Genomic DNA, 23,140 nt, shown 5'->3' on the forward strand with positions numbered 1-23,140 from the left:
GCTGACCTTTCGGCAGGTTTTCAGAGGGAGTAAATCACATGAGATTTCTCATCTTTCCTCTACTGAACTGGCAGAGTTGAACCATGTGCCTTTAGGTTGGCCACACAACTCTTTACCACTAAGCTACCAGAGCTCCTCATTCTATGACAAAAAGTACAGTAGAGATCCTACAACAGGCCTGCCCAATCGTCAGTCAAGGTCACCCAAAAGGAGGAGTCTCACAAACTGCTATAGGCAAGAAGAGTCCAAAGAGACAAGGCCAAAAGCATGTGCTGTCTTGGCAGGGGTCCTGGGACAGAGAGACATTGGGAAACCACTGGGAAATAGCATGTGGACTTTGGTTAATAATGATGTAGCAGTTGCTACTGTTGTGTGCCTTCAAGTTGGAAATGACCCTCCAGTGGCTTTTCAAAGGCAGTTAACTGCAATAGAGAAGACTGCCCATCTTTCTCCCATGGAGCAGCGGGTAGATCAAACCACATGCCTTTAGGACCGCAGTGCAGCTTCTTCCCACTAGACCACCAAAGCTCCCTGAAGTCACAGTAGTGGTCCATTAATTGTGACAAATGGATTAGATAATTATAGTTGTAGCATCTTACAAGATGCTAATGTATAGAAAGTTGGATGTGGGGTACTAGCATCTCAATTCCTCTGTAAATATAAACCTGCCCAAAAAGAAAATGTTTATTCAAAGAAAAGAAAAAGAATTGCTTGTCTACTTAGTCCAAGCTTGGCTGGCAAGGTCCACAGGACATCCAAGACAGGCAAGAGCAGGAAGGAAGGAGGCAGGTGAGGCAGGGCTACTTTATTCCAGAACAAGGTACAACAGCCCACACATGCGACCCTGCACCGGGAGCCCTGGGCACAGATGATCTGGGCAGCTACTGGCCGCAGGAGCCCAGGAAAGCAGAAGCCAATCCAGGTGTGTCTCTTCCTGCTCCAGAGGGGCAGGTGGCCTCTTGGGAGGCTTCTCTCAGCTCCTCAGGGACTAAAGAGTGAAGAGATGAGGACATGTGACTCTGTGTCCTCTAATGTCAGCCTGAGGCAGGGAAAGTGACCCTGGAAGTGACACACCTTCATTATTAGCAGAAGAGTTCATGCACAAAGGGCTGGAGGACTGGAAAAAGCCAGCCATGGACCAAGTTCTGCAATGTCAAAGGAAGACCCAAAGTGACGCAGTGCGGAATCCCAGCGAGGGTATTAGGGAAAACAGGCAGTGTGGGAGCAACCACAGGAGCCCCGCTCTCTGCGCGTTTTCCCTTGTGCTCATTGTCTTCTTCCCCTGGAACGGGATCAGGTATGGGAGGGTGCTGAGAGGCTGCCTTCTCAGAGCGGGTGTCCTGCTTTGGGGCAGTTCCAGCTACTGGTCCCAGAGAAGAAGTCCTCCGGCAGCTCACTCAGGAGTCCATCCAGGTCATCTGCAGAGTAGGAGGGGGTGGGCGTGTGTTAGTACCAACATTAGGATTTCACAGGATTCTGGACCCAAACTCCTGCCCCCAGGAGCTGGCGAGGTGGTACCCTTGGGCAGAGGGGCCTGTGCCATCAAGTCTGAAGCTGACCTGTTCAGTCTCCCCTCGGTTCCCCACATACCTACACACGACAAAGCAAGCAATCCCACCACCATCAATTCTGACTCACAGTGACCCTGGAGGACAGAGGACAGCTGCCCATCAGGATTCTGAGGCTGCAAATCTTCAAGAACAAGCTGCCTGATCTTTCCCGTGGAGTGGAGCTGGTGAGTTTTAAATACTCACCTTCTGGTCAAGTGCCAAATTCTTTATGCACTACACCACCAGGGAGCTCTGGCGGCTTGGTGGTAAGGAGCCACACTGCCAAGTCAAAGGCATCAGGCTTGAACCCACCAGTTGCTCAGAGAATCGGGATGGGCAATCGCTTCCCATGCAATTTACTGCCTCTGAAAACCCACTGTAAGGTCAGGTACAGGTCAGGTCTGACTTGATGGATTCTTCCACACAACAGAAGAAGCATCGCCCAGGGCCATTCTCCTAACTGTTCTTCGGTTTCTCTATTTCCAATCAGTGCCTGAGCAGGAAGGGTCTCTGGGCATAATAGCCTTCTCATTTGACAAAAGGAGTAACAAGGCCAAGAAAAGCTATTAGATGTGTTCAGAATTGGTTATTAATCTGGTTCTCATCTGAAGAGTGAGAGACAACACCCCGTTCCCCAAAGTGCCAGCCAGGGCATAAGAAATGAGAGTAACTATTCTTGACTGCAGTTTTCAAATAGGGCACGTACGTTCAAAAACTTGGAAGTTCTCCGTAATCCTTCTTGGTATTATTATTGCTAACAATAGCAGCTAACATTTACTGTACAATTGCTCTGAGTAGGCACACAGCCAAGCACATTAAACTCAGCATTTATTGCTAAATCTCTTACCATGAAATCTTACAATAACTCTTCATAGGACACCTCATGGTAGCTTTGTTATAGCCAGCTTACCTGAGAGAAAAGAGCTCAAAGAGGCAAAACCATTTGTCGAGGTGAGTACACGTGGGCTCCACCTGCCTTTTAGAACCACTGTTTTTAACTACAAAACACCTTCTTAATGAATGGCATCAGGAAGCCACAGGAGGAAATCACAGCAGCAGTCTGCTTGTTTGGCAGGCCTGTCGCCGGCAGTGGCGATGTGACGGCAGCCAGGCCATTCTACAGCTAATGATCACCACGGGCAACCTTCTGAAGATGCTGTGGCTTGTTATCAAGCTTACTTACAGGGAGCATGTCAAATCGCAGACGATGCAAGATTCTAGCATAAGGGGCATGTAGTTTTTCACAATAAATGAATGGATGGGCTTTGGGGATTATTCAGTGTTCTACTGTGAATCTGGTTAGTAAGGGATTCTACGAACTTTAGGGCCACACATGGTTGAATTTCTAGAACTGAAAAGCTGAGGACCTGATCCTTATCTATCTTAGCGTCATCTGCTACCTGAGGAATCAGCTGGACTATCCCCAAGAGGCCTAGTCTGGTCTACTCCCTAAAAAAGTGCTTCTGGACTTCATCAGGCCAGGAAAGTCCGCCTCTAAGATCCGGCCCTCAGCCCACAGAAGACTCTGAGTAAGGAATAAGGAGAGTGCTCATCTCTCTGGAAGCTAAAAACACATGATCTGGAAATTGGGGTGACCTATGGAACTCTGTTAGCACATTATGTGCTGGGGATGCTAACAGAAAGGTCAGCAGTTCAAATCTACTAGCTACTCTTTGGGGAAAAAAGATGAGAGAAATCGTCCTCTCATTAAGATTTACTGCCTGGGAAACTGAGTTGAGGGTCGCCATGAGTCCCAGTCAGTTCGATGGCAGTGCGTTGGGTTTCGGTACGGCTCACACTCGTATTTGCTTTGTGGAGCCTCTGTCACATTATAGGGTTGCAGTGAGTTGAACAGGCGTTGACGGTAACAGTTATTTATCACTTTGTTCACTAATCTGTGGCCTGCAGTCCTGCCAATAAGACACATTTGATTTCTATAAGACTCAAAAACTAACAGCAAGAAAAACAGGATGACAGGCAGGAAGATTCAGGCTGAACTGTTCAAGAAGGACTAAAAAGGACTACGAGAGCTCGGGGCCTAGAAGGTAAGGAGCTGCACGGCCAACCCAGAGCAAGGGTTTCAAATCCACCAGTGCCTCTGAGGAAGAAAGACGGCAACCTCTTTTGTGTGATAAATAGACTCTGAAAGCCAGTTGGAGGGTCAGCTATTAGTCGGTTCCATGTCCGTGGTAATGACCTAGTGAATGATTCTGAGCTTAGAAGTACTAAAGTGGTAGCCAGCTACCACCACTGACCTCTCTGACCAGGGCCAGAACAGATGAGCCCAAACAGAATGGGAGAAAAATGTAGAATAAAACTCAGATTTTTAAGAAAAGTCCAGATAAACTGAGAAGACTTCTTCAAACTATTGCCTTAAATTTTGAACCAAAAACTAGCCCAGGTCTCACATTAGCAGAACCAAAGTGACATACAAAATAAAAATTATTACCTAAGGGGGCAGGGAAACTAGAGTACTGGAAACAGAATAACCAGAACACAATGAAAGAGAACACTGACACACTGACAAATTCATCAATCGTACGGAAACTGTCAAATGGGAACGGAACTTTTTTAAACTTTCATAAAAAATAATATAATGTATTATTTTCATGAAAAACACCACAAACTCTGCCAAGGAGTTGGAACCAACTCACAGCTGACCTTCCAGTGAGTTTTCGGAGGCTGTAAATCGCACTGCAGGAGAGACTTCCCATCCTTCTCTCATGGAGTAGCTGGTGGATTTGAACTGCTTGCCTTCGGGTAAGCAGTTCAACTCCATCCCACTAAGCTGCCAGAACTCCTTATTTTTAGGTGAAGAGTTCAGAAGAACTACAAGGAAAGCCTCTCTTGCTCCTGGATGATGTGCCCATCCTACCTGCTTCTGAAAGCTCTTCCTCAGGTGGCTCGCTGGCCTCTGGGTTCTGTGCTGTTCTCAGGTCTTCATTGGACTTGCCATCGAAAGCACGCTGCAGGTTGCCATGGAAACTTCCCAGCTCCTAAGGGCAGAGGATCTGGTTACCAATGACTATGCTTCTGAAATCGCACTCGACAGGACCCCCCTCCACCTAGACCACCTCAGAGGAACCAGAAAGACACAGCTAATGAGTGTGGCCAGGGCTGGTCAGCTGTCAGGGCTCTGCTGAGTAGACGGATCTGAAACACTAAACACTCAAAACAGTAGTTAATTTTAAAAAACAAACCGTTTTAGCTGATTTTCTGTCCTAATTCTCTTGGTATCTGTTTCAAGCAATTCAGTAACTAAAGCAGAATGAAGAGGTCATTTAAAAATGTGTTCAGTTAGCTTCATAAAAACCTTACTGCCGTCAAGTCAGAAATGACATACAACTGACCTTCAAGTGAGTTTTCAGTGGTTGTCAATTGCATGGGAGAAGACTGACAATCTTTCTCCTGTGGAATAGCTGGTGGATTCAAACCAACTCTGCCGCTGGGTTGACAGCACAACTCCTTACCCTCTAGGCCACCAGAGCACCCTTTCAGTTAGCCTGGAATTAAAAATTATCTGCCAACAACCCCAAGATAGGTACCATATTTGCAGGTAATCAGGATTGATCATTAAACTGTTAATCATGGTTAGCACTAGAGGATAGGAGTGAATGTGTATAATTTTTCTGTTAATTCTGTGCTATTTTAGCTTTGTTCAATAAGTACCAATGACTTAAAATTTATGTAGACTGTTTTTCAGAAGTCGAGGAGGTCATAAATTTTTGATAGTCTGTAGAAGAGGAAGGGGGAAAGGTTTGGGAATGAGAGTAGAGTCTGACTGGCTCACAGAGGTTCCAAGTCTAACCCACTCTTTCAGATGAAGCAATAGCAGGGGTAGAGACCAGGCTTGCCCAAGGTCACGTTACAAATTACCAGCACAGCTGTGTAAGAACCAGGTCCTGGGCCCCAGGGCATACCGTGGCAACAGGCCAGAATCCCAGAAAGGGCAATGGTGGCCTCAGAGGTGACGTGGTGTGCTGACCCACACGCAGGCCCTGCACTCTCACCCCAGCTGGAACCTTTATTAATCTCGCCCAAGATCCCAAATACTCTCACCTCAGCTCCTAAGTTATCTGTGGGTGCCTGTCACCTAGACAATGCAGAGTCAGGAGAGAGGGTGCAGAGCAGGTGCCAGTTCACCTGTAGGCGATGTGGAGTTCACTGCTCTCTGTCACCACCCCCTGAGGTAGAGCTGACCTTCATACATGTCCCATCCTCACCCACTAGTGGACCTTCAACTTGGTTAATTCTCAAGAGCCTCTTCAGCTGCTGAAGTCTCCCACTGGACAGAGCCCACCAAGAAGGCAGGTGCTCCTCTGGGGACTCTCCTATTATACTGTCTGGTAGGTGGCTGGAGGAAGGACAGAAGGAAATGGCCCTGTCCTCAGAAGTGGCTTCCTCACTTCCGGACAACTACCTCTCTTACTCGTCTGCTCCCGAAGGTAGAGCAGGGAAAGAAATCAGAAGATCCAGAAGGGAAGAGGCTCCCATCAGTCCCCACCTCATCCTGCCCCTCTTACCTGGGGGAGGGGCTCAGATGACTTGAGGAAGTTTCCGTCCCCAGAATCTGGGCTGTAAATATGGACCAGGTTGTTGGGTGTCACGTTGAGGTAGTGGTTACGGAGGGAAGGAGAAAACACCCCAATCTGGAGTAGAAGAGGGGGAGAGTTGGTGTCCTGAGAGCGCACAAGGTGCTGCCAGAGGGCAACCTGGCCCCCACATGCCTCTCCCTTGGTGTCCTCTGTATAAAAACCCAAGCCTTCACTCAGCTTCAAGTCCCAGCAGCAGCCTATCCACTCACTGCCTAGTCTCAGGAAGGCAGCCCTCCAGATGGGTACAAGCAGAGACACCTCAGGGAGCTCTGGTGGCCTAGTGGCAAGAAGCTGCTCTGCAATCCCAGAGGTATGCGGTTTGAATCCACCAGATGCTCTGCTGGAGAAGGAGGGGCAATTTTCTCCTGTACCAGTCAGATTGGATTTGATGGTACACACACAAAATAATAAAATTCAAAAATAAATAAATAAAGAAAAACAAGTAGAGACACCTCAAGGGCTCTTCCCGGGTAAGGATGGCACAGATTCCCCCCGAGGGCTCCCTACCTGCTTCAGCAGCAGCACTGAGCCCGGCTTCAGCTCATTCTGGCGTGTCTCCAGCAGCACCCTGTGTATTGTTCCCTGCATCTCCCCTGCAAACACCACAGGGGCCCATCAGCCTTGGGTTCCGCAGAGGGGCTGGTCTGCAGCCTAACTGAGGAGTGGGTCACTTTACTGCCTCCATCTGTCCAGCTACAAATGCAGAGGTTGACACCTCCGCACCCAATTCCCACACAGGGCACCTGTCAGATACCTCCAGACCCTAATGCCTTACCTGTGGGGTCCTTGAAAACCACACTGGCGTCCATCGTGCTCCGGGTCAGGGACTTAATCATCACTGCCATCTTGGGGACCTTGTTCCTGGGCAGCTGCTTTAGGGCGGCCTGTTTACGAGGAGAGGCATGTACTGGGTCCCTTGTGGCTTCCTAGGTCTCCCAGGGTACAACAAACCAGAGGGTGGTGGGCGGGGAGGGAACAGAATAAAAAGAGGCAGCCCTACGAGAGGAGTTTACAGGGATCAATCATCTCACTGCCCTCTGGGTCCCTCCCTCTCAATTGTTTTGTGTATATGCATTTATACAGCACGTCATCAGGCCATGGGCAGCTCGAAAGGCACCAGTGTGCTTACCTAAACCTACTTAGGGGCCAGGAAAGGACAGAGAAGTGCCCAACCCCACCCTCACCTGCCCATGGACAACACTGGGAATGGCAGTGAGAGGCAGGGAAGTGAAGCTGTAACCAGAGACAGGCCTGGAGTAAGAGGGAGAAAACACAGTGCTCCTCACAGAAGGTGGACCTCTTGCTCAGAGAAAAGGAGAGAAAGGGAGAGAAACGGTACTGGCTTGGCTCTTGGCACCCAGGATCCTTACCTTCCGCAGCACCATGATGATGCTATAGGTGCAGAGGAAGCATGAGGGGTCTCTCTCATCCAGGCCCAGAGAAGACTTCATGGTCAGCCAGGGCCCTCGCCCAAAATCATCCTCTAATGACGTCTGGGAACTAGCAACAACCTGGCAGCACAGAACAGAAGGGGAGCCTGCGTTAAGGGGTCTATCCTGCTGAAGACCGTCCTTTGAGTGAAGAGAGGACCATGCGCTGAGAGAGGAGGGGGGTGTGCCCTGAGGAAAAACTGGACAGCGCTAGAGCCACAATCTCTCCTCTCATCTTCAAGCTCAGAAAATGGTACATGAAACCCTGCTGCCTATCACTTCTCCCACTAAGCAGCTAGAGCTAGAAGGAAGGTTATCCTTTAAAAAAAAAGAAAAATCAGGTCTTAATTAATACCATCAAAGCAAAAGACTTCATGTTTGTCTCTCATAAAAGACTTGAAAAGTTGTAGGAGCAGGGAGCCCCAAGTATGCTGATGACAGCTCATCGAATGTCTTAGTCACTTTGAAGCCAGTCATGGGTTTATTTGCGATGCCTCTGGCTCTAAACATTAACTTTCTTACTTCACTAAATGCATGCTTTGAATCCAGGTGGATATTTTCTGCTTTGGGTCTACAAGGAGTATCAGGATCTAGGGTGCCGGAGTAAATAAAAAACCCAAAACTGAGTCGGAGGACAGGGGAGGCCAGCCAGTAAGCCAGGGAGGAAGGAGGCTGAGTCCTTCTCGGTTCAGTTCCCAGAAACCTGAGCTGAGTTGAGATATAATCTCAAGACACTCTTCTCTTCTGGGAGAATATGGAGTTAGCTAGACCATGATTTTTTTTATGCAGCAAAGAAGGCTGGACTCATGGAATTCATGAACGTGTGGCTGGCATCACTCAAGGCCAGTAAAGCCACCCCCTCCCCTAAAGGCCTTCAGCAAATGTCCTCTGGCGTGTGAGAGCAGAGAACAGGCATCAACTCTGCTTCTCAACCCCTGAAACATGCAGAGATGCACCTTAGGCTCAAAGGCTGCCCAGCAAGTTAACATTCACATGATATGTTACCTCTGTCCGCAACTTAGCCAGAGCACCGTGGGCTGGAGTCTGGGGCGTGGAAACCATGATCTCTTCCAGATTTTTCCCACTGTGCTAAGAGGGGAGAGAGGAGGAAAAGGTGAGAGCAAACTCAGCAGCTGTTATTTACAAGTAGAGCATCTTGTCTGGGTTACATAATGAGTTCAGGAAACTATCAGGGACAATTAACACATATTACATCTCTCCTAACGATGTCTCAGGAGCCTCGTCAGCAGCTCAAAAAAGATGCTTTGGGGATCATTTTGGGACTGTGAGGAGGCAGGAGCCGGCCCAAGAGCAAAACTCGGGGCCTCCTGAAGGGGGCAAAGATCTGAACAAAGCCTGTGCTGAGCCAAGGGGAGGTTTCCCCAAGTCCCTTCTGGGGCTCTACCCGTTCCCTACAGGGAGTTCCAGCCCAGGAGAGATATATCTGGTCTCCTTGGATTCTCTTAAAACACTAGAGAAAAGCAATCAACATCCTTAAAAGGAGGAGGACAGGGACGTGCCTGTCCCAACAAGCCCACATCCTTTGTACTGCCAACCCAAAGGCAGGCAGTTCGAATTCACCAGCTTCTCCTTGGGGGAAGACGGGCAATCTCTTCTTTTCCAGTTTACAGCCTCTGAAGCTACAAGGTCAGCTATGAGTCGATTCTGACTCAATGGTAATGAGTTAGTGATCCCCAAAGTAAGGAACTCTGATGATGCAGCTGTTAACTAAAAGGTCAGCAAGTTAAACCAACCAGCCACTCTGCAGGTGAAAAAACATGGCAGTGTGCTTCTGTCAAGATTTGCTGTTAGGTGCCATTGGAGTACGACTCACTGCAACCCTATGGACAAGATCTGACCCCTGTGCTACCCTGTGCTGTCCTCACCTCTCTGACACACTTGAGCCCACTGCTGCAGTCATTTTGTCAATTCACCTCATTAAGGGTTTTCCCCTCTTTCACTGACCCTCCCCACCTTTCCAAGACGTCCCTTTCCAAAAAATAGCCTCCCCTAGAAATATACCCAAAGTACGTGATATAACCTCTTCCATCTTTGCTTCCAAAGAGCACTTTCGTTGCACTTTTCCCAGACATATCTGTTTATTCTTTTGATAGTTGGTAGACCGTGGGATATTCAGTACTCTTCTCCATCACCACAATTCAAAGGCATCCATTCTGCTTCTGTTATCCTTATTAACTGTCCAGCTCTCAGCGCATAGCAAGTGATTGAAAAGACCATGGCTTGAATCAGGTGCACCTTAGTCTTCAAACCAACATCGCTGCTCTTCAGGACTCTGGAAAGGTCCCTGACAGCAGATTTACCCAATGCTCTACATCTCCCGACTGCTGGTACCAAGGATGTTGACTGTGAATCCAAGTAAGGTGAAATCATTGACAATCTCAACCTTTTCTCTGTCTATCATGATACTGTTTATTGATTTCCTGTAGACAATCTTGCTTCAAGATTTAAAGTCTTGGGATCCGTATTGAGTAGCTCTACCCTGTCCTATCAAGTTGCTTGAGTTGTAACTGACTCAACAATAGCAACATGCTTGGTTTACTATCCTAAGACTAGTTTGAGGGATACTGTCCCTTCCCTGTTGCTTAAATCCACACTCTCAGGCTCCTCCAGCCCCTGTTGCCTCATCCTGACCCCACATTTCCAAGAATGCCCTCCTCTGCTGCCTCTGAGCACTGGCACATGCTCTCCCCAGTGCTGGAATCGCCTCACAGCACAGTGCTCACCACAAAGTCTCATTCATCCTGCTCGTCCTCCCAGATCCTCCTCAGGCAGCCCAAGGCAGGTCCGGCGCCTCCCGAGCACGCAAGTAATGCCCCCCACTCGTCCTGTGGGTCATCACCGGGTTGTGCCTGCATCTTCCATTAAACGACATCATCATCCTCTAGTGGACACGGGCTGTTCATCATGGAGCTCTGTACTCTCAGTTCCAAACAAACTGCCAACCTGTACACGTCCTTAGAAATAGAAGTGAGTGACCGGGCCTGCCTCAGTGGCTGGCACACCATTGGTCCTCAATGAACACATGAAAGTTTTAAGTCCTCAGGGTCATAAGTACCACTGTCACATGCGGTTTCCCCCAAGCATTTCATTCTTCCTTCTTGCTTGTTTTAATTTATCCTACAGCTTGGGAAAACACCCTATTTCACCCCTTCTCTCACTCCAGGGTGAACATCTCCTAGGCTTGGACAGTACTAGGACCCTGCTTCTCTCCCTCACTCACCAATGTCCTGGAGAGCTCAGGCTTCACTTACCTGGTGTGGCAGGAGCCCTGCTGGGCCGGGGAAGCGGCGGGCTTTGGCCGGGGTGGCGGTGCGGGCATGTGGCTGCGGCGTGCGGTTGGTAGCAGTGACCAGCTGCACCAGGTGGTTGGTGACTAGAGGTGTCTGCAGAGCAGCAGAAGCCGCTGGAGCCTGGGGCTCTAAGAGGCCCCGTGGAGAGAACCCAAAGTGAGTCCTTGAAGAGGCAGAACAGGCCAAGCTGGGAGTTCGTGGTCCAGGAAATCGAGGTTTGCCACTTAGGCAGGCCCTTGATGACTGGAGGGGCTGACGGGAGAAACGGTTCTGAGGGCTGCACTGAATAGGACTTCCAGCAGTTTCGAGAGGCTGGGGTGCTGGGAGAGGGGGGCCTTTGGCACTGACTCCCCAGCGGCCTTGTTGCGTGGGGACTGATGAAGCAGCTGGGAGATTACGGTTACCTATGGCACCGGGTCTCAAGTGGCGCTGTGGAGTCCTGCAATGGACAGCTGTATCCAAAGGCTGGCCCTGGACTGAAGCGAGGCCATGGTGCCTACTGTGCAGGGCAAGCATAGGTCCTTTTGGGCAGGACCTGCTCAGCTCAGCTACCCGGGCCTTTTTGGCCAGTGTCAGGTCCTCTCCCTGCCAGGTGGGCAGGGTTCCTGTGGCCTCACTGCTAAGTCCAAGTTCCAGCTCTGTGCCAGGTCCCTCCAGCTCCATGCTTGCCAGGACCTGATCAAATTCATCTTGCCCAGGCCCTTCAAGGCCACCAACCAGCTGCTGTTGATTCTCCAAGGGGGGCAGGGGGCAGGGGGCTGACGACTGGGGTCTCGCCAGCCTGTTGAGTACTTCTACTCTTCTCTGGTTGCCAGAACAGCTGCCAGAAGTTGAGATAGGCCTTAGAGGTGCTGTGTCTGTGGAAACAGGGCCCCTGACAGCCTCGGACATGCTGGAGATAGGGAGGCGGCGGCCCAGGGCTGGCACAGCAGACTCAGGAGGACCAGTGGGGTGTGACAGTGTCCACTCAGTGGAAGACTGTGCCTGCACCATGGCCGGTGACCTGGACAAGACAGATCTCAGGCATCCAGCATTCACAGGCAGTGAGCCAGCAAACTGGTTCTCTGCATCCTCCACTGCTGACAAAAAATCCTACAAAGAAGAGAGACAACAGGTCTTAGGATTTGGAAATCAAGACACACTTACATGCAGGTGGTGTGTTTGTGAATTGACACACAAGCCAGAAACCATGAAAGGCGATGGTGATGTTTCTCCCCGCCTCTGACCATGTCCAAGAGCCCACGGTCCAGCTTCAATCACAAACAGTCTAAGGTTAAATCTTCACGAGGCTTCTCTCGCTCTTCAGTCCCAGGGTGGGGGTGGGGGGCAGTTATGGAAGCAGGAGAAGCAAGGATACAAGGGCACATCTTCATCACGCCGTTCCAAGGTCACACACCATCTCAAGGAGACTAGCTTGCTGGGGTCCAGCCGTTGCAACAGGAAGCTGTCCAGCTGGTCATGCAGCTTATCCTCATTCTACTCCCCCACCGCCAACATGCACAGACGCACCCACCCCCACGCACACGGCCCTCACTAAGCCAAGAGAGCTTGGATCCAGCAAAATAGGCAGAAGTTAAATATAGATTTTTCAGGCAAGTTAAATTAAGTATGGATTCCAGTTGGGAAGAAAGGTGAGATTGACACCTTCAAGAGCAACAGACCTGTTCTGAGGGTGTTTTTGAGTCAGAACTGCTGATTTAACTGACAGGAAGGTCCCCTCCACCCCCACTCCCTATTGCCATATTCATTTGTCTGGGCTAGAATGAAGTTTTTTCCTGCTTTGTGTATTGTCAAGACAGTCATAGGATCACCCTAGGATTTAACAATAATCACGATGATTAGAATTATAGCAGCAATAAAATTCTGATGGTTCTGGGGGCTGATGGATCCCCTCCCTCCCAAAGAACTCTTTCAGACATGATGTCATTCTGCCTTGGGAAGGGGGAAAAATAAGAGTCTGCCTTTTTCATGGAAACCTGACCTGTCAGAGCCCTTCACCCCAATTCTATCACTGGGGAAGAGCCAGCCCTGCCATCAGCCGGTAAGAGCCAGAGGGTCACTTAAATCTTTGTCAATCTGTAATCACACACCTTCAAAGCACAAAGAGAAAGACAAGGAAGGGCACGGCTCATGTAGTAAAAGCATAATCCAGTCCTCAAGCAATAACAAACATAACAAAAGCTTGCAACTGCATCAGGTGCCAGGTCCCACGTAAGCACTGTACCAGAAGTCTCTCAATCAATTCACAATGACCTTATGAATAGCCACTATTACTATTCCCGCTTTATGGCTGCAGGAACTGAAATTCAGGTTAAGTAAGTCCACAGAACCTAGACTAGAATTCATGTGTACCCTTGTCCCTCTGCCTGGGGCCTCAGTAAATGAGCCAAGTCAGAGACTAGTTTTTAAGAGGTCTGAGGCAGGTCCCCTGTTCCCTTCAAACCTTAGCATCAAAAAGCCTTTAGAAAAGGGAAGGGTGGGGTCTGAACTGCCAAAAGACAGTACACAAAAGAAAGTACAGCCTCCACCACTGCACCTGGGACAAAAAGTGGACACCAACAATGAAAGAATTTTTCTTTTACTTTTCAAAGAGAAGAGTATACTGTGGGGGAGAGGTGGGCAGGGAGAAAAGTGCAACAATGAATGAATGGAAATCCAAAGTCTCTGTAAATTTTCATTAAATTAATAATAATAATAATAAAATTTAAAAAAGGGCCTAAGGGAGCTCTGGTGGCCTAGTGGCAAGAAGCTGCATTGCCATCCCAAATGCGTGTGGTTCGAATCCAAGAGATGCTCAGCTGGACAAGGAGGGGAAATCTCCTTCTGTGCCAGTCGGATCCAATTTGACAGTACACAACAACAACAACAAATAAAAAGACAATAAAAATGCACATCCAAAAACTTCTCCAACAGGGTAAAAAGGGAAGCCACAAACTGGGAAAAAGTATTTGGTAATGACATGTCGGATAAGGGACTTATATCTAGAATTTATGAAATACTTGAGCACCACAACACGATAAAGGTAAATAATTCAATAGAAAAATGGGCACAGGATATGAACAGACACTTCACCAAAGAAGATATTCAGATGGCCAACAAGCACATGAAGAAATGTTCAAAATCCTTAGCTCTAAGAGAGATGCAAATCAAAACAACTGTGAGATATCATCTCACCCCAGTCAGAATAGCAAAATTTAACAGAACAACAGCAAGCAACAAATGCTGGCGAGGTTGTGGAGAAACTGGAACTCTTATTCACTGTTGGTGGGAGAGTAAAATGGTACAATCACTGTGGAAGGCGGTATGGCACTTTCTCAAAAAGTTGCAAATAGAGATACCATTTGACCCAACAATTCCACTACTGGGAATATATCCCAAAGAGACTATAACTGACATCCAAGCAGATATATGCACACCCATGTTTATCGCGGCTTTGTTCACAATAGCAAGGACTTGGAAACAACCCTGGTGCCCATCAACAAACGAATGGATCGAAAAGCTGTGGTATATTCACACAATGGAATACTACGCTGCGTTGAAAAACAAGGAACTCATGCAATATTACTCAAAACGGGTGAGCCTGGAGGACATTATGCTGAGGGAAATATCTCAGTCGCAAAAGGACAAACACTGCATGGTGCCACTGCTGTAAAACGGGTCTGATATCAGGGTTGGGGTAAGACTGAGAAAAACTGGATAAACTGAGCATACTGCATTGAAATAGATGAGGGAAAGAATAATTTAAAAGCGATATATGATAGGGTATTATGGTTATCATAGGAGTCCACAATTAAGGTTGCATAGTAGGGGAGCTCTGGTGGCCTAGTGGCAAGGAGCTGCAACTACAATCCCAGAGGCGCATGGTTCAAATCCACCAGATGCTCTGCCGGGGAAGGAGGGACAATCTCCTCCTGTACCAGTCAGATTTGATTTGACGGTACACTCACACAAAAATAATAAAATTTTAAAAAAAAAGGTTGCATAGTGGAGTGTACTTGGGGTGGTGGGGGGGGTGCGGGGGGATTGTATATCAAAGAATTTTTCTTTTACTTTTCAAAGAGAAGAGCGAACTGGAGGTGGGGGTGGGCTGGGTAGGGAGAAAAGTGCAACACTGAATGAATGGAAATCCAAAATCTCTATAAATGTTCATTAAAATTATTAAAATTTAAAAGAAGAAAAAAACAATTAAAAAAAGTTCTAAAGGGAAGTTTTTTAGTCAAAATATTGGGATAGAAAAAAAAAGGACTTTTGAACTGTTTGTCCCTAATGTAACAATAATTCTAACTGTTGTTATTAGGTGCTGTAGAGTCAAGTGCAACTCCTAGTGACCCCAGGAACAACAGATCTGAATTCTGTCCTATCCTGTGCCATCCATCCAATCTCTGACACATTCAAGCCCAATGCCATAGTCCCTGCGTCAATCCACCTGGTTGAGGGCCATCCTTTACTGTCCCTCCACCTTTCCAAGTATGATGTCCCTCTCCTAGCCACACGCCCAAAGTATGTGAGTTGAAGCTTCATCATCTTTTCCTCCAAGGAGCACTCTGGCTGCACCTTCTAACCCCAGAAGACCCCAGTCTTCTAGAAAACCAGACTCTGAGTTGTTTCACTTATGGAGACTCAAACGCAGAGGGACAAAGGAACACATGAATCCTAGTCTTGGTTCTGTGGAATTACTTACCCTGAGTTTCAGCTCCAATGTGAAAGGGCTGCATCTTCTAACTCTAATAAGTGGCTTTTTTTAAAATCTTTCCTCTTTATTTTTTATTTTTATTATTAGTGTGTGTGTGTACCATCAAATCAGATCTGACTGGTACAGGAGGAGATTGTCCCTCCTCCAGCAGAGCATGTGGTGGATTCGAACCGCGTACTTCTAGGATTGCAGTGTAGCTTCTTGCCACTAGGCCACCAGAGCTCGCCATAAATGGCTTTTTTAATGGCTTTCTTGCAGTCCTCATCGTGTTTGTGCTGTATTCGAAGCCTATTAACTTACCCCTATGGACTTTACTCACTTAAACCTTACTTCTTCCTAAAAAAAGGATTTGAGGTAGCAAATTCGGACCTCACAGATGAAACAATATCCATTTTATTTGGGCAGGAAGGGGACTGCGGAGAGGACTGACTAAGTGGTCTCTGACTGCACATTAGAAACACCCTGGCCTGGGACCATCTCCCGAGACTAATCTAACTGATGTGTGGGGTCTAGACAGGAGTGATCCTAGCATGCTGGCACAGTCTCACCATTCACCTGATCAGAGGAAAGCAAAAGGCATTTGAGGCAAAGAAACCCACGCATTCTGCTGAAGAGAAAATGGAAGGCCAGGGAATGAAGTAATTTGCCCAGACTCACAGAGCCAGCTGGTGACCCCCCAGGCCTCCTGCTGTCTCCTACACTCCAAAGGCTCTCTATCAACATTCTTCCCACCTCAAGTGTGTCATCAGGGAGGTGAATTAAATCATCTACATGACACAGCTTCTTCCAAGCCAGAGCTCCCAGAATTTAAGTTTATGACACTTAGGCAACTCATCTCTCTGGGTTTCTTTTGTTGTTTCTAAGATAGTTAAATGGGTTGCTTACATTTCTCAGCTTCTCACAGACAAAAGTTAAATATATCTGGCTGCTCCCAAATGTTCTAGGCCTGGGTGTTTACATCTTAAGACCGTCTCTGTCCCCTATGATCACCAACACATCTTACCTCATCTTCAAACTCTTCTTCTACAGCAAACAGCTTCTGCAAACTGCATGCCTGAAAGGAAAACAAAGCAATTGAGGTTGGAGAAGACATGCTATTTGCAAGTACACGCTGTCCTCCCTCCCTAAGCATCTTCTCAATTGTAGCAAGGTCATTGGGTGTACCATTTTCTGTTTGAGATTTTTTTTTCCCCCCTTAGTGCTGGGGGTGGAAAAGGAAGAGAAGATTTATTTAAAGACTTAGAATGTTTTGTAAAATAATCCACTCAGACAAATTTGCAGGAATCCAGAGGTGGGGAGGTAGCAAAGGCTGTTTAGGAGAACATGGGTGGATATTTAGATCTTAACTAAGAAGCTGTACTGTAATCCCAAAAGCATGTGGTTCAAGCCCACCAGCTGCTCTGAGGCAGAAGGATGGGCAAACTCCTCCATGAGATTTGAAAACCTGCTGGAGAGTCAACTATGGGTTGGTTCCAACTTGACTATACAAAACAACTGTGGAAATCATGGGTTTGCAACATCACAAAGGTTTGGACTCAAAATAACTCTCACAAAAAAGGATATAAATCCACTAATACAGTGGATTTGTTTTTGAAAGCTAAGCTACTTGCTTCCTTTTACCCGTTCCAAGCTCAAAACTGGCATCCCAGGAGAGTAAGATGCATGCCCCATTCCGTGGTCCCTTCTTTCCAAACCAGCCCCAGAAGATTGAAAGAACTACAGTAGAGAAACTTGTCTGTGAGCATCTAAGTAAGGATCATAGTGGAGGAGGCTGCTGGAACAGGGAAAGGGGAGGAGAGAAGAGGTTAAGGGGGCAGTAAGTAATGTTTGAGTGGCTAGGGAAGGATAAACAAGAGTTCTCAAGGAAAAGAAGACAAGCAACTGGAGAGAAAATGAGGCTCAAAGAAGGGGGTAGTGTCTTCTTAGGATCTTTCACGGGGTCCCAGCCAATCCCTGACCAATGCTCACGGCTCCTGCCCTACTTGAGCTCTTGCCCCCTCCCCACCACCAGCTGTGCAGCTCGCGCAGGCGCAGATGAGAAGCAGACGGCGGTGGCGGTGGATCCCGGGGCTCAGGGATTAGGCGGCCAGAGACCCTCCCGCGAGGACACCACATTACCATGGCGACGGCCGGAGGGCTCCGACCGGTGGGCTGGGCCGCTGGTTTAAGCAGGGTGGGTGCTCGGGTCTCGGACTCGGCCCTGGTAGAAGGGTAGGAGTCAGGCGATGGTGGCCCTAAGGAGAGGCCCGAAGGCTGCGTCGCAACGACCAAGCAAACATCTCCGGTAAATTAGGGGCTGACGTCCCAGGCAGCATTCGAAGCAGCCGCCACTGCTGTGTCTCCGCCCTCTTAAAGGGCGGGCCTATTTCTAGTTTGCCGACACAAAGGCCTTTCACCCACCAGTCTTCCGCTCTACCCTTAAAGGGGAAGTTAATGTGCTCTAGGTCGCCGCCCAGTGGGCTGTACTCCGGGTGGAGTTTTTCACCAGGTAAAGTGAGAGCCAAACTGGGGAATGTTAGGCGGTTTATATCCACCCCTGCCCATCTACACGGAGAGCCCTGGTGGTGCAGGATTAAGCACTCACCTGCGAACCAAAAGGTGGGCAGTTTGAACCCACCCTAAGAAAAAGAGATAACGATTTGCTTCTTTAAAGATTGCGAGTTGTTGTTTGGTGCCAACCAGTGATTACTGCTTTTAAGGACCCTGTGAACAACCTATCAAAACCTTGCCCTATCATGCACCATCCTCACAATCTCCACTATTCTCAAGCCGCCTCGTGTTGTAGTCAGCTCCTGAGGGTCTTCCCCTCTTTTGCTGAACCTCTAATTTCCAACTATGATGTCTTTTTCCAAGGATTGGGGCACCCAGACCATATACCCAAACCACTGACTGTCCTTGCTTCAAGGAGCATGTGGGTTGCACTTCCTTTAAGACAGATTTATTTGTTCTTTAGGCAGTCAGTATTCTTCACTAACATCATAATTCAAAGGCATCAGTTCTTCAGTTTTCTTTATCCATTTCACTTGCATATGAAGCAATTGAAAATATGATGGCTTGGATCAGACATACATTAGTCTTTAAAATGGCACCCATGTTCTTGAGCATTTTAAGGAAGTCCTTAAGAGCAGACTTGCCCAATGCAGCACATCTTTTGGTTTTTTTGACTGCCCGGTGTTGTGGGTCCAAATAAAATGAAGTAATTGACAACTTCAGTATTTTCATCTATCATAATGTTACCTGTTGGCCCAATGGTGAGGATTTTTGTTTTCTTGAGGTTGAGCCATAGTACTTCAAGTCTTCATAATTTTCTGCAAACAAAATTATATTGTTGATGAGTCTTCCTCCAATCCTGATGCCACATTCTTCAGCTTCTCAAATTATTTGCTCAGCATACAGTTTGAATAAGCATGAACAAAGAATACTGCCTTGCTACATTTCCCTCATTTTAAACCATGCAATATTTCCTTGTTTTGTTTAAAGGACTGCTTCTTGGTCTATGTATACATTTCAAATTAGTACATTCCTAGTTTAACAGAAGAGAGGAGAGTGAGGAGAAAAAAACTCTAACAAAACAAACAAAACCCAACCCTTTTGCCACTGAATCATTCTAACTCATAGTGGACCCTATAGGGCAGAGAACAGCTCAATAAAATTCCAGTATTCTGGAATTTCCATTCTTTCCAATGTTATCAATAATTTATTATAGCCCTCGCTGTCAAATACTTTCCCATAGTCAATATAACACAAGTAAACATCTTTCAGGTGTTTTCTGCTTTCGGCCAAGATCCATCTGGTATTAACAACGGCAGCCCTCATTCTATGACTCCTGAATCCAGGCTGAATTTCTGGCAATTCCCTGTCAATGCACTGTATCAGCCATTTAAAAATAATACTCGGCAAGATTTTACTTGTGTGTGATATTAATTACACTGTGGGATAATTTCCACATTCTTTTGGATCACCTTTATTGAGGAGAACAAATAGAGATCTCTTCCAGTTAATTGACCAGATAGTTATCTTCCAGGTTTCTTAGCATAGACTAGTGAACTCCTCCAGGGCTGCATCTATTTGTTGAAATGACTCAAGTGATATTCCATCAATTCCTGGAATCTTCTTTTTGGCCAATGCTTTCAGTGCAACTTAGACTTCTTCCTTCAGTTCATTTGGTTCTTGGTCGTATACTACTTCCTGAAATAGTTCAGCCTAGACCAATTCTTTTTGGTGTGGAGACATCTATCTTTTTTTGATGCTTCCTGTATCATTCCATATTTCCCCCCATAATCTTTCAATATTGGATCATGAAGTTCAAAATTTTTCTTCAGTTCTTTCAGAAATGTCAAGCATGTTCTTCCCTTTGGATTTTCTAACTCCAGGTATTTTCATATTTCTTCTAGTACTTTGCTTTGTCTTCTCTAGCTTCCTTGGTTTTTTTGTCTTCTCTAGCTGCCTCTGTTCAGGTCCTACTTCATCATTTCTTCTTTTGCTTTGTTCTTTCTCTATGTTCAATAGCAAGTTACAGAGTATGTTTGACATTCACTTCCATTTTTTCTTTCTTTCCTCCCTCTTAAGTGGCCTCTTGCTTTCTTTATATATTATGTTCTCAATGTCATCCCACAACGTATCTGGTCTTCAGTTGTTTTGTGTTCAATGCACCTCAAGGTGGTTTTCAAATTCAGTAGGATAAACTCAAGGTCATATTTTGACTGTCATAGATTTATTTTCATTTTCTTCAGGTTCAATCTGAACTTGTACATGAGTAATTGATGGCCTGTTCCAGTTAACCCTTGGCCTTGTTTTGATGGCTGATATTGAGCTTCTCCATCTTCTCATTTCACAGATACAGTCCATTTTACTCCTATTTAGTCCATTAGCAAAGTCTGTATGTATAGTCACTAGATTTTATAAAAAAGGTAACTTGCAGAGGCAGTTTTTGAGATAATTCTCACTGCTTTTCCAGAACTTCAACAAAGTATTTTGGATACCAGACGAGGGGAAGGTACTTGTAATGAATAAACCATTAATTGTACAAAATTCCATCATGCCATCTCCAGTCTTATTTCTGTCACCAAGGCCATACTTTCCAGCTGCTAGTCTTACTCTTCTTGGTTTCCAACTTTTGCATTGTAGTCACCAATTATTGTTAATGAGTTTGAGCGCAAAAGTTGGTAGAAATCCTCATTTTCTTCATCTTTGGCTTTAGTGTTTGGTGCCTCTGTCAGAATAATAGTTGTATTAACAAGTCACTGACAGTGTTGTGCTGCTTGTGGGTTGATCTTAAACAGATGAGAGCGAGAACTGTTTAAAAGAGATAGATGATTAGATATTATTGTTTATGACAAGAGTACAGAACGAAGGTTGCAAAGTGGAGGAGACTTGGGGGGAAGGATTGAATAGTAATGAAATAATTTTTTCTTTTGCTTTTAAAAAAGAAAAGCAAATGGGGGAGCGGTGGGCAGGGAGAAAAGTGCAAAATGAATGAATGGAAATCCAAAGTCTCTGTAAACTTTCATTAAATTAAAATTTAAAAAAACATTTTTGATGGTGAATGTGACACTATTCATCTTCAATTTGTCATTCCCAGAATTGCAGATGATGTGACTTTCTGATTCACAGTAAGTTCATCTCATCTCACTAATCCCTAGGTGTTCATTTTTATGGATTCATTTCATTTTTTACAACTTTCAATTTTCCTAGATTCTTTCTTCACACATTCCTTAAAACCTTATGGTGCAGTTCTCTCCCTTATAGAATTTAGTATAAGTTGAAATGCCTCATAGATGGCAAAAGTTTGTGTATTTCGTTGTTTTGGATTTTCATTTGTTTGTTTACTCACCCTCCTCTCTTCTGTTAAGCTGGGGACTATATACTAGAGTGAGTCTCTCATTCACACCAAAATCTACCCAGTCAGTTTATCTCACTAGTGTTCAGTCTATTCATTTAAATATTCATTTATCCAGCTACTAACAACAACTCTTGCAACACAAATTTGTTAAACAACAATTTTTGTTCTTCATGTCTCAGCTCAGATCTCAGATGTTCCTTGCTACCTTACTCTCAAGAGATACACCACAAATCTTAACAATATTTTTCTTCTTCTTGTCACAATTTATAATTGTCATTGTGAGTCATCCTTATTAGAATATAAGCACCATGAGAGCAGGGACTTTGTCTAGTTTGCTCAGCTTTGTATGCTTGTCATCAAGCACAATATTCAATAAGAGTTATTGAATGAATGAATGACTATTATGTAACCTAGAGAAATTAAGATTTTCATATAGATGGATTTACAAACAAATCAAAGAGACGGATAGAGTGTAGAAAAGTCATGCGGAGAGATGGACAGGGTCTCTTCACAAAAGCCTGCTGTAGCTAATGACCCTAAGTCCTACCTCAGTTTTCCTTTTTACTGTACTCCTAGGAAGCTGGTTGGAGTGGCTGCAAGACTCCAAAGGTAGGAGGATGGTAGCTGACTTGGTGCTTAGCCACGTGATCTGAGCCAGCCCTGGATTTTCCTGTGGGCCGTGAGAGCTGGACGTGGACCTATTTATCTGTCATGTCAGAATGGAGATTTGAATGGCCATGGGAGAGGTGATCCAAGAGCCCCAAGCCCCATGCTTCTGAGCTAGAGAACAAAGTTTCCACCCACTCTTTCCAGGCTGCCTTTCTCTGTGTAACCCCAGGCACAGCTCACCCTACCCAGCTGTGGAAAGTCCTGGAGGCCTGGGCACAGGGCTCTGTTGGCGCCAGCTTAAAGGAGATAATGGAACTCAAAAGCCAAGAGGAATAATAATTGTGTCTACACTGTAGTCCATAAATACCAATTTTTTTTTAAATTTAATTTTATTTTATCATTTTGTGTGTGTGTACCATCAAATTGGATCTGACAGGTACAGGAGGAGATTGCCCCTCCTTCTCCAGCAGATCATCTGGTGGATTCGAACCATGTACCTCTCGGATTGCAGTGTAGCTTCTTGCCACTAGGGCTCCCTCATAAATACCAATTTTAATTCCAGTGTTTGGTCCTCACAAAATTCTGTAAAGACTGAAAGAAAGGTATTACTTGACAGGTAAGGAAACTGAGGCAAGGACTTACTTAGGGACAGAACCACGTAGCGGGGGACCTTCTGGTTGGAAATCCCATGCTTTCACCTCCATCACACAGTTGAATAAACTTAACATCTGTTTCTTCTTCGTACTGGCCCACTTCCTGTTAGAACCAGTGGAAAATGTGCACATGGGACATTTCAGAGGGAGACTGGCAGGATGCAGTAGAAGTTCAGAGTTGGGAAGGACACCATGCTTCTTAGTACCATCAACCAAGGCAGAGGAAATAGTTGACTCTTCGTAGTGATAGGCCCAAGTCCTCTTCTTCAGAAGAGGGCTTAGGAGGCCTAACTCTTCAATAACAAAGTTTGAAACTGTTTAGCAACTCAGACTAAAAAGAACAGAATGGATTTAAAGGAAGGGAAAACCAAAGACTGGTACTGAGCAGGAAGACTCACTCCAGAGGAAATCAGAAGTGCACTTTGAAGTGGGGTGCATAAAGGGAGTATACATATAT

General features: G+C 46.2%; 1 protein-coding gene across 1 annotated transcript; it reads right to left on the reverse strand.

Annotated features, from left to right (window-relative positions):
- Positions 1-1,326: 1,326 nt before the first annotated feature.
- LOC102863996 (chromosome unknown open reading frame, human C17orf53) lies at positions 1,327-17,700 on the reverse strand. Its single transcript, XM_006897886.1, has 10 exons — positions 17,548-17,700; positions 16,583-16,633; positions 10,848-11,978; positions 8,581-8,664; positions 7,516-7,656; positions 6,921-7,029; positions 6,653-6,738; positions 6,074-6,199; positions 4,426-4,546; positions 1,327-1,418 (listed from the first exon to the last, which is right to left on the reverse strand). The coding sequence occupies exons 1-10, from the start codon at positions 17,698-17,700 to the stop codon at positions 1,327-1,329; spliced, it is 2,094 nt and encodes a 697-aa protein (XP_006897948.1).
- Positions 17,701-23,140: the final 5,440 nt, after the last annotated feature.

Source organism: Elephantulus edwardii, unplaced genomic scaffold (genome assembly GCF_000299155.1).
Source record: "Elephantulus edwardii isolate Elephantulus edwardi_28Jun2011 unplaced genomic scaffold, EleEdw1.0 scaffold00216, whole genome shotgun sequence".
Lineage (NCBI taxonomy): Eukaryota > Metazoa > Chordata > Mammalia > Macroscelidea > Macroscelididae > Elephantulus > Elephantulus edwardii.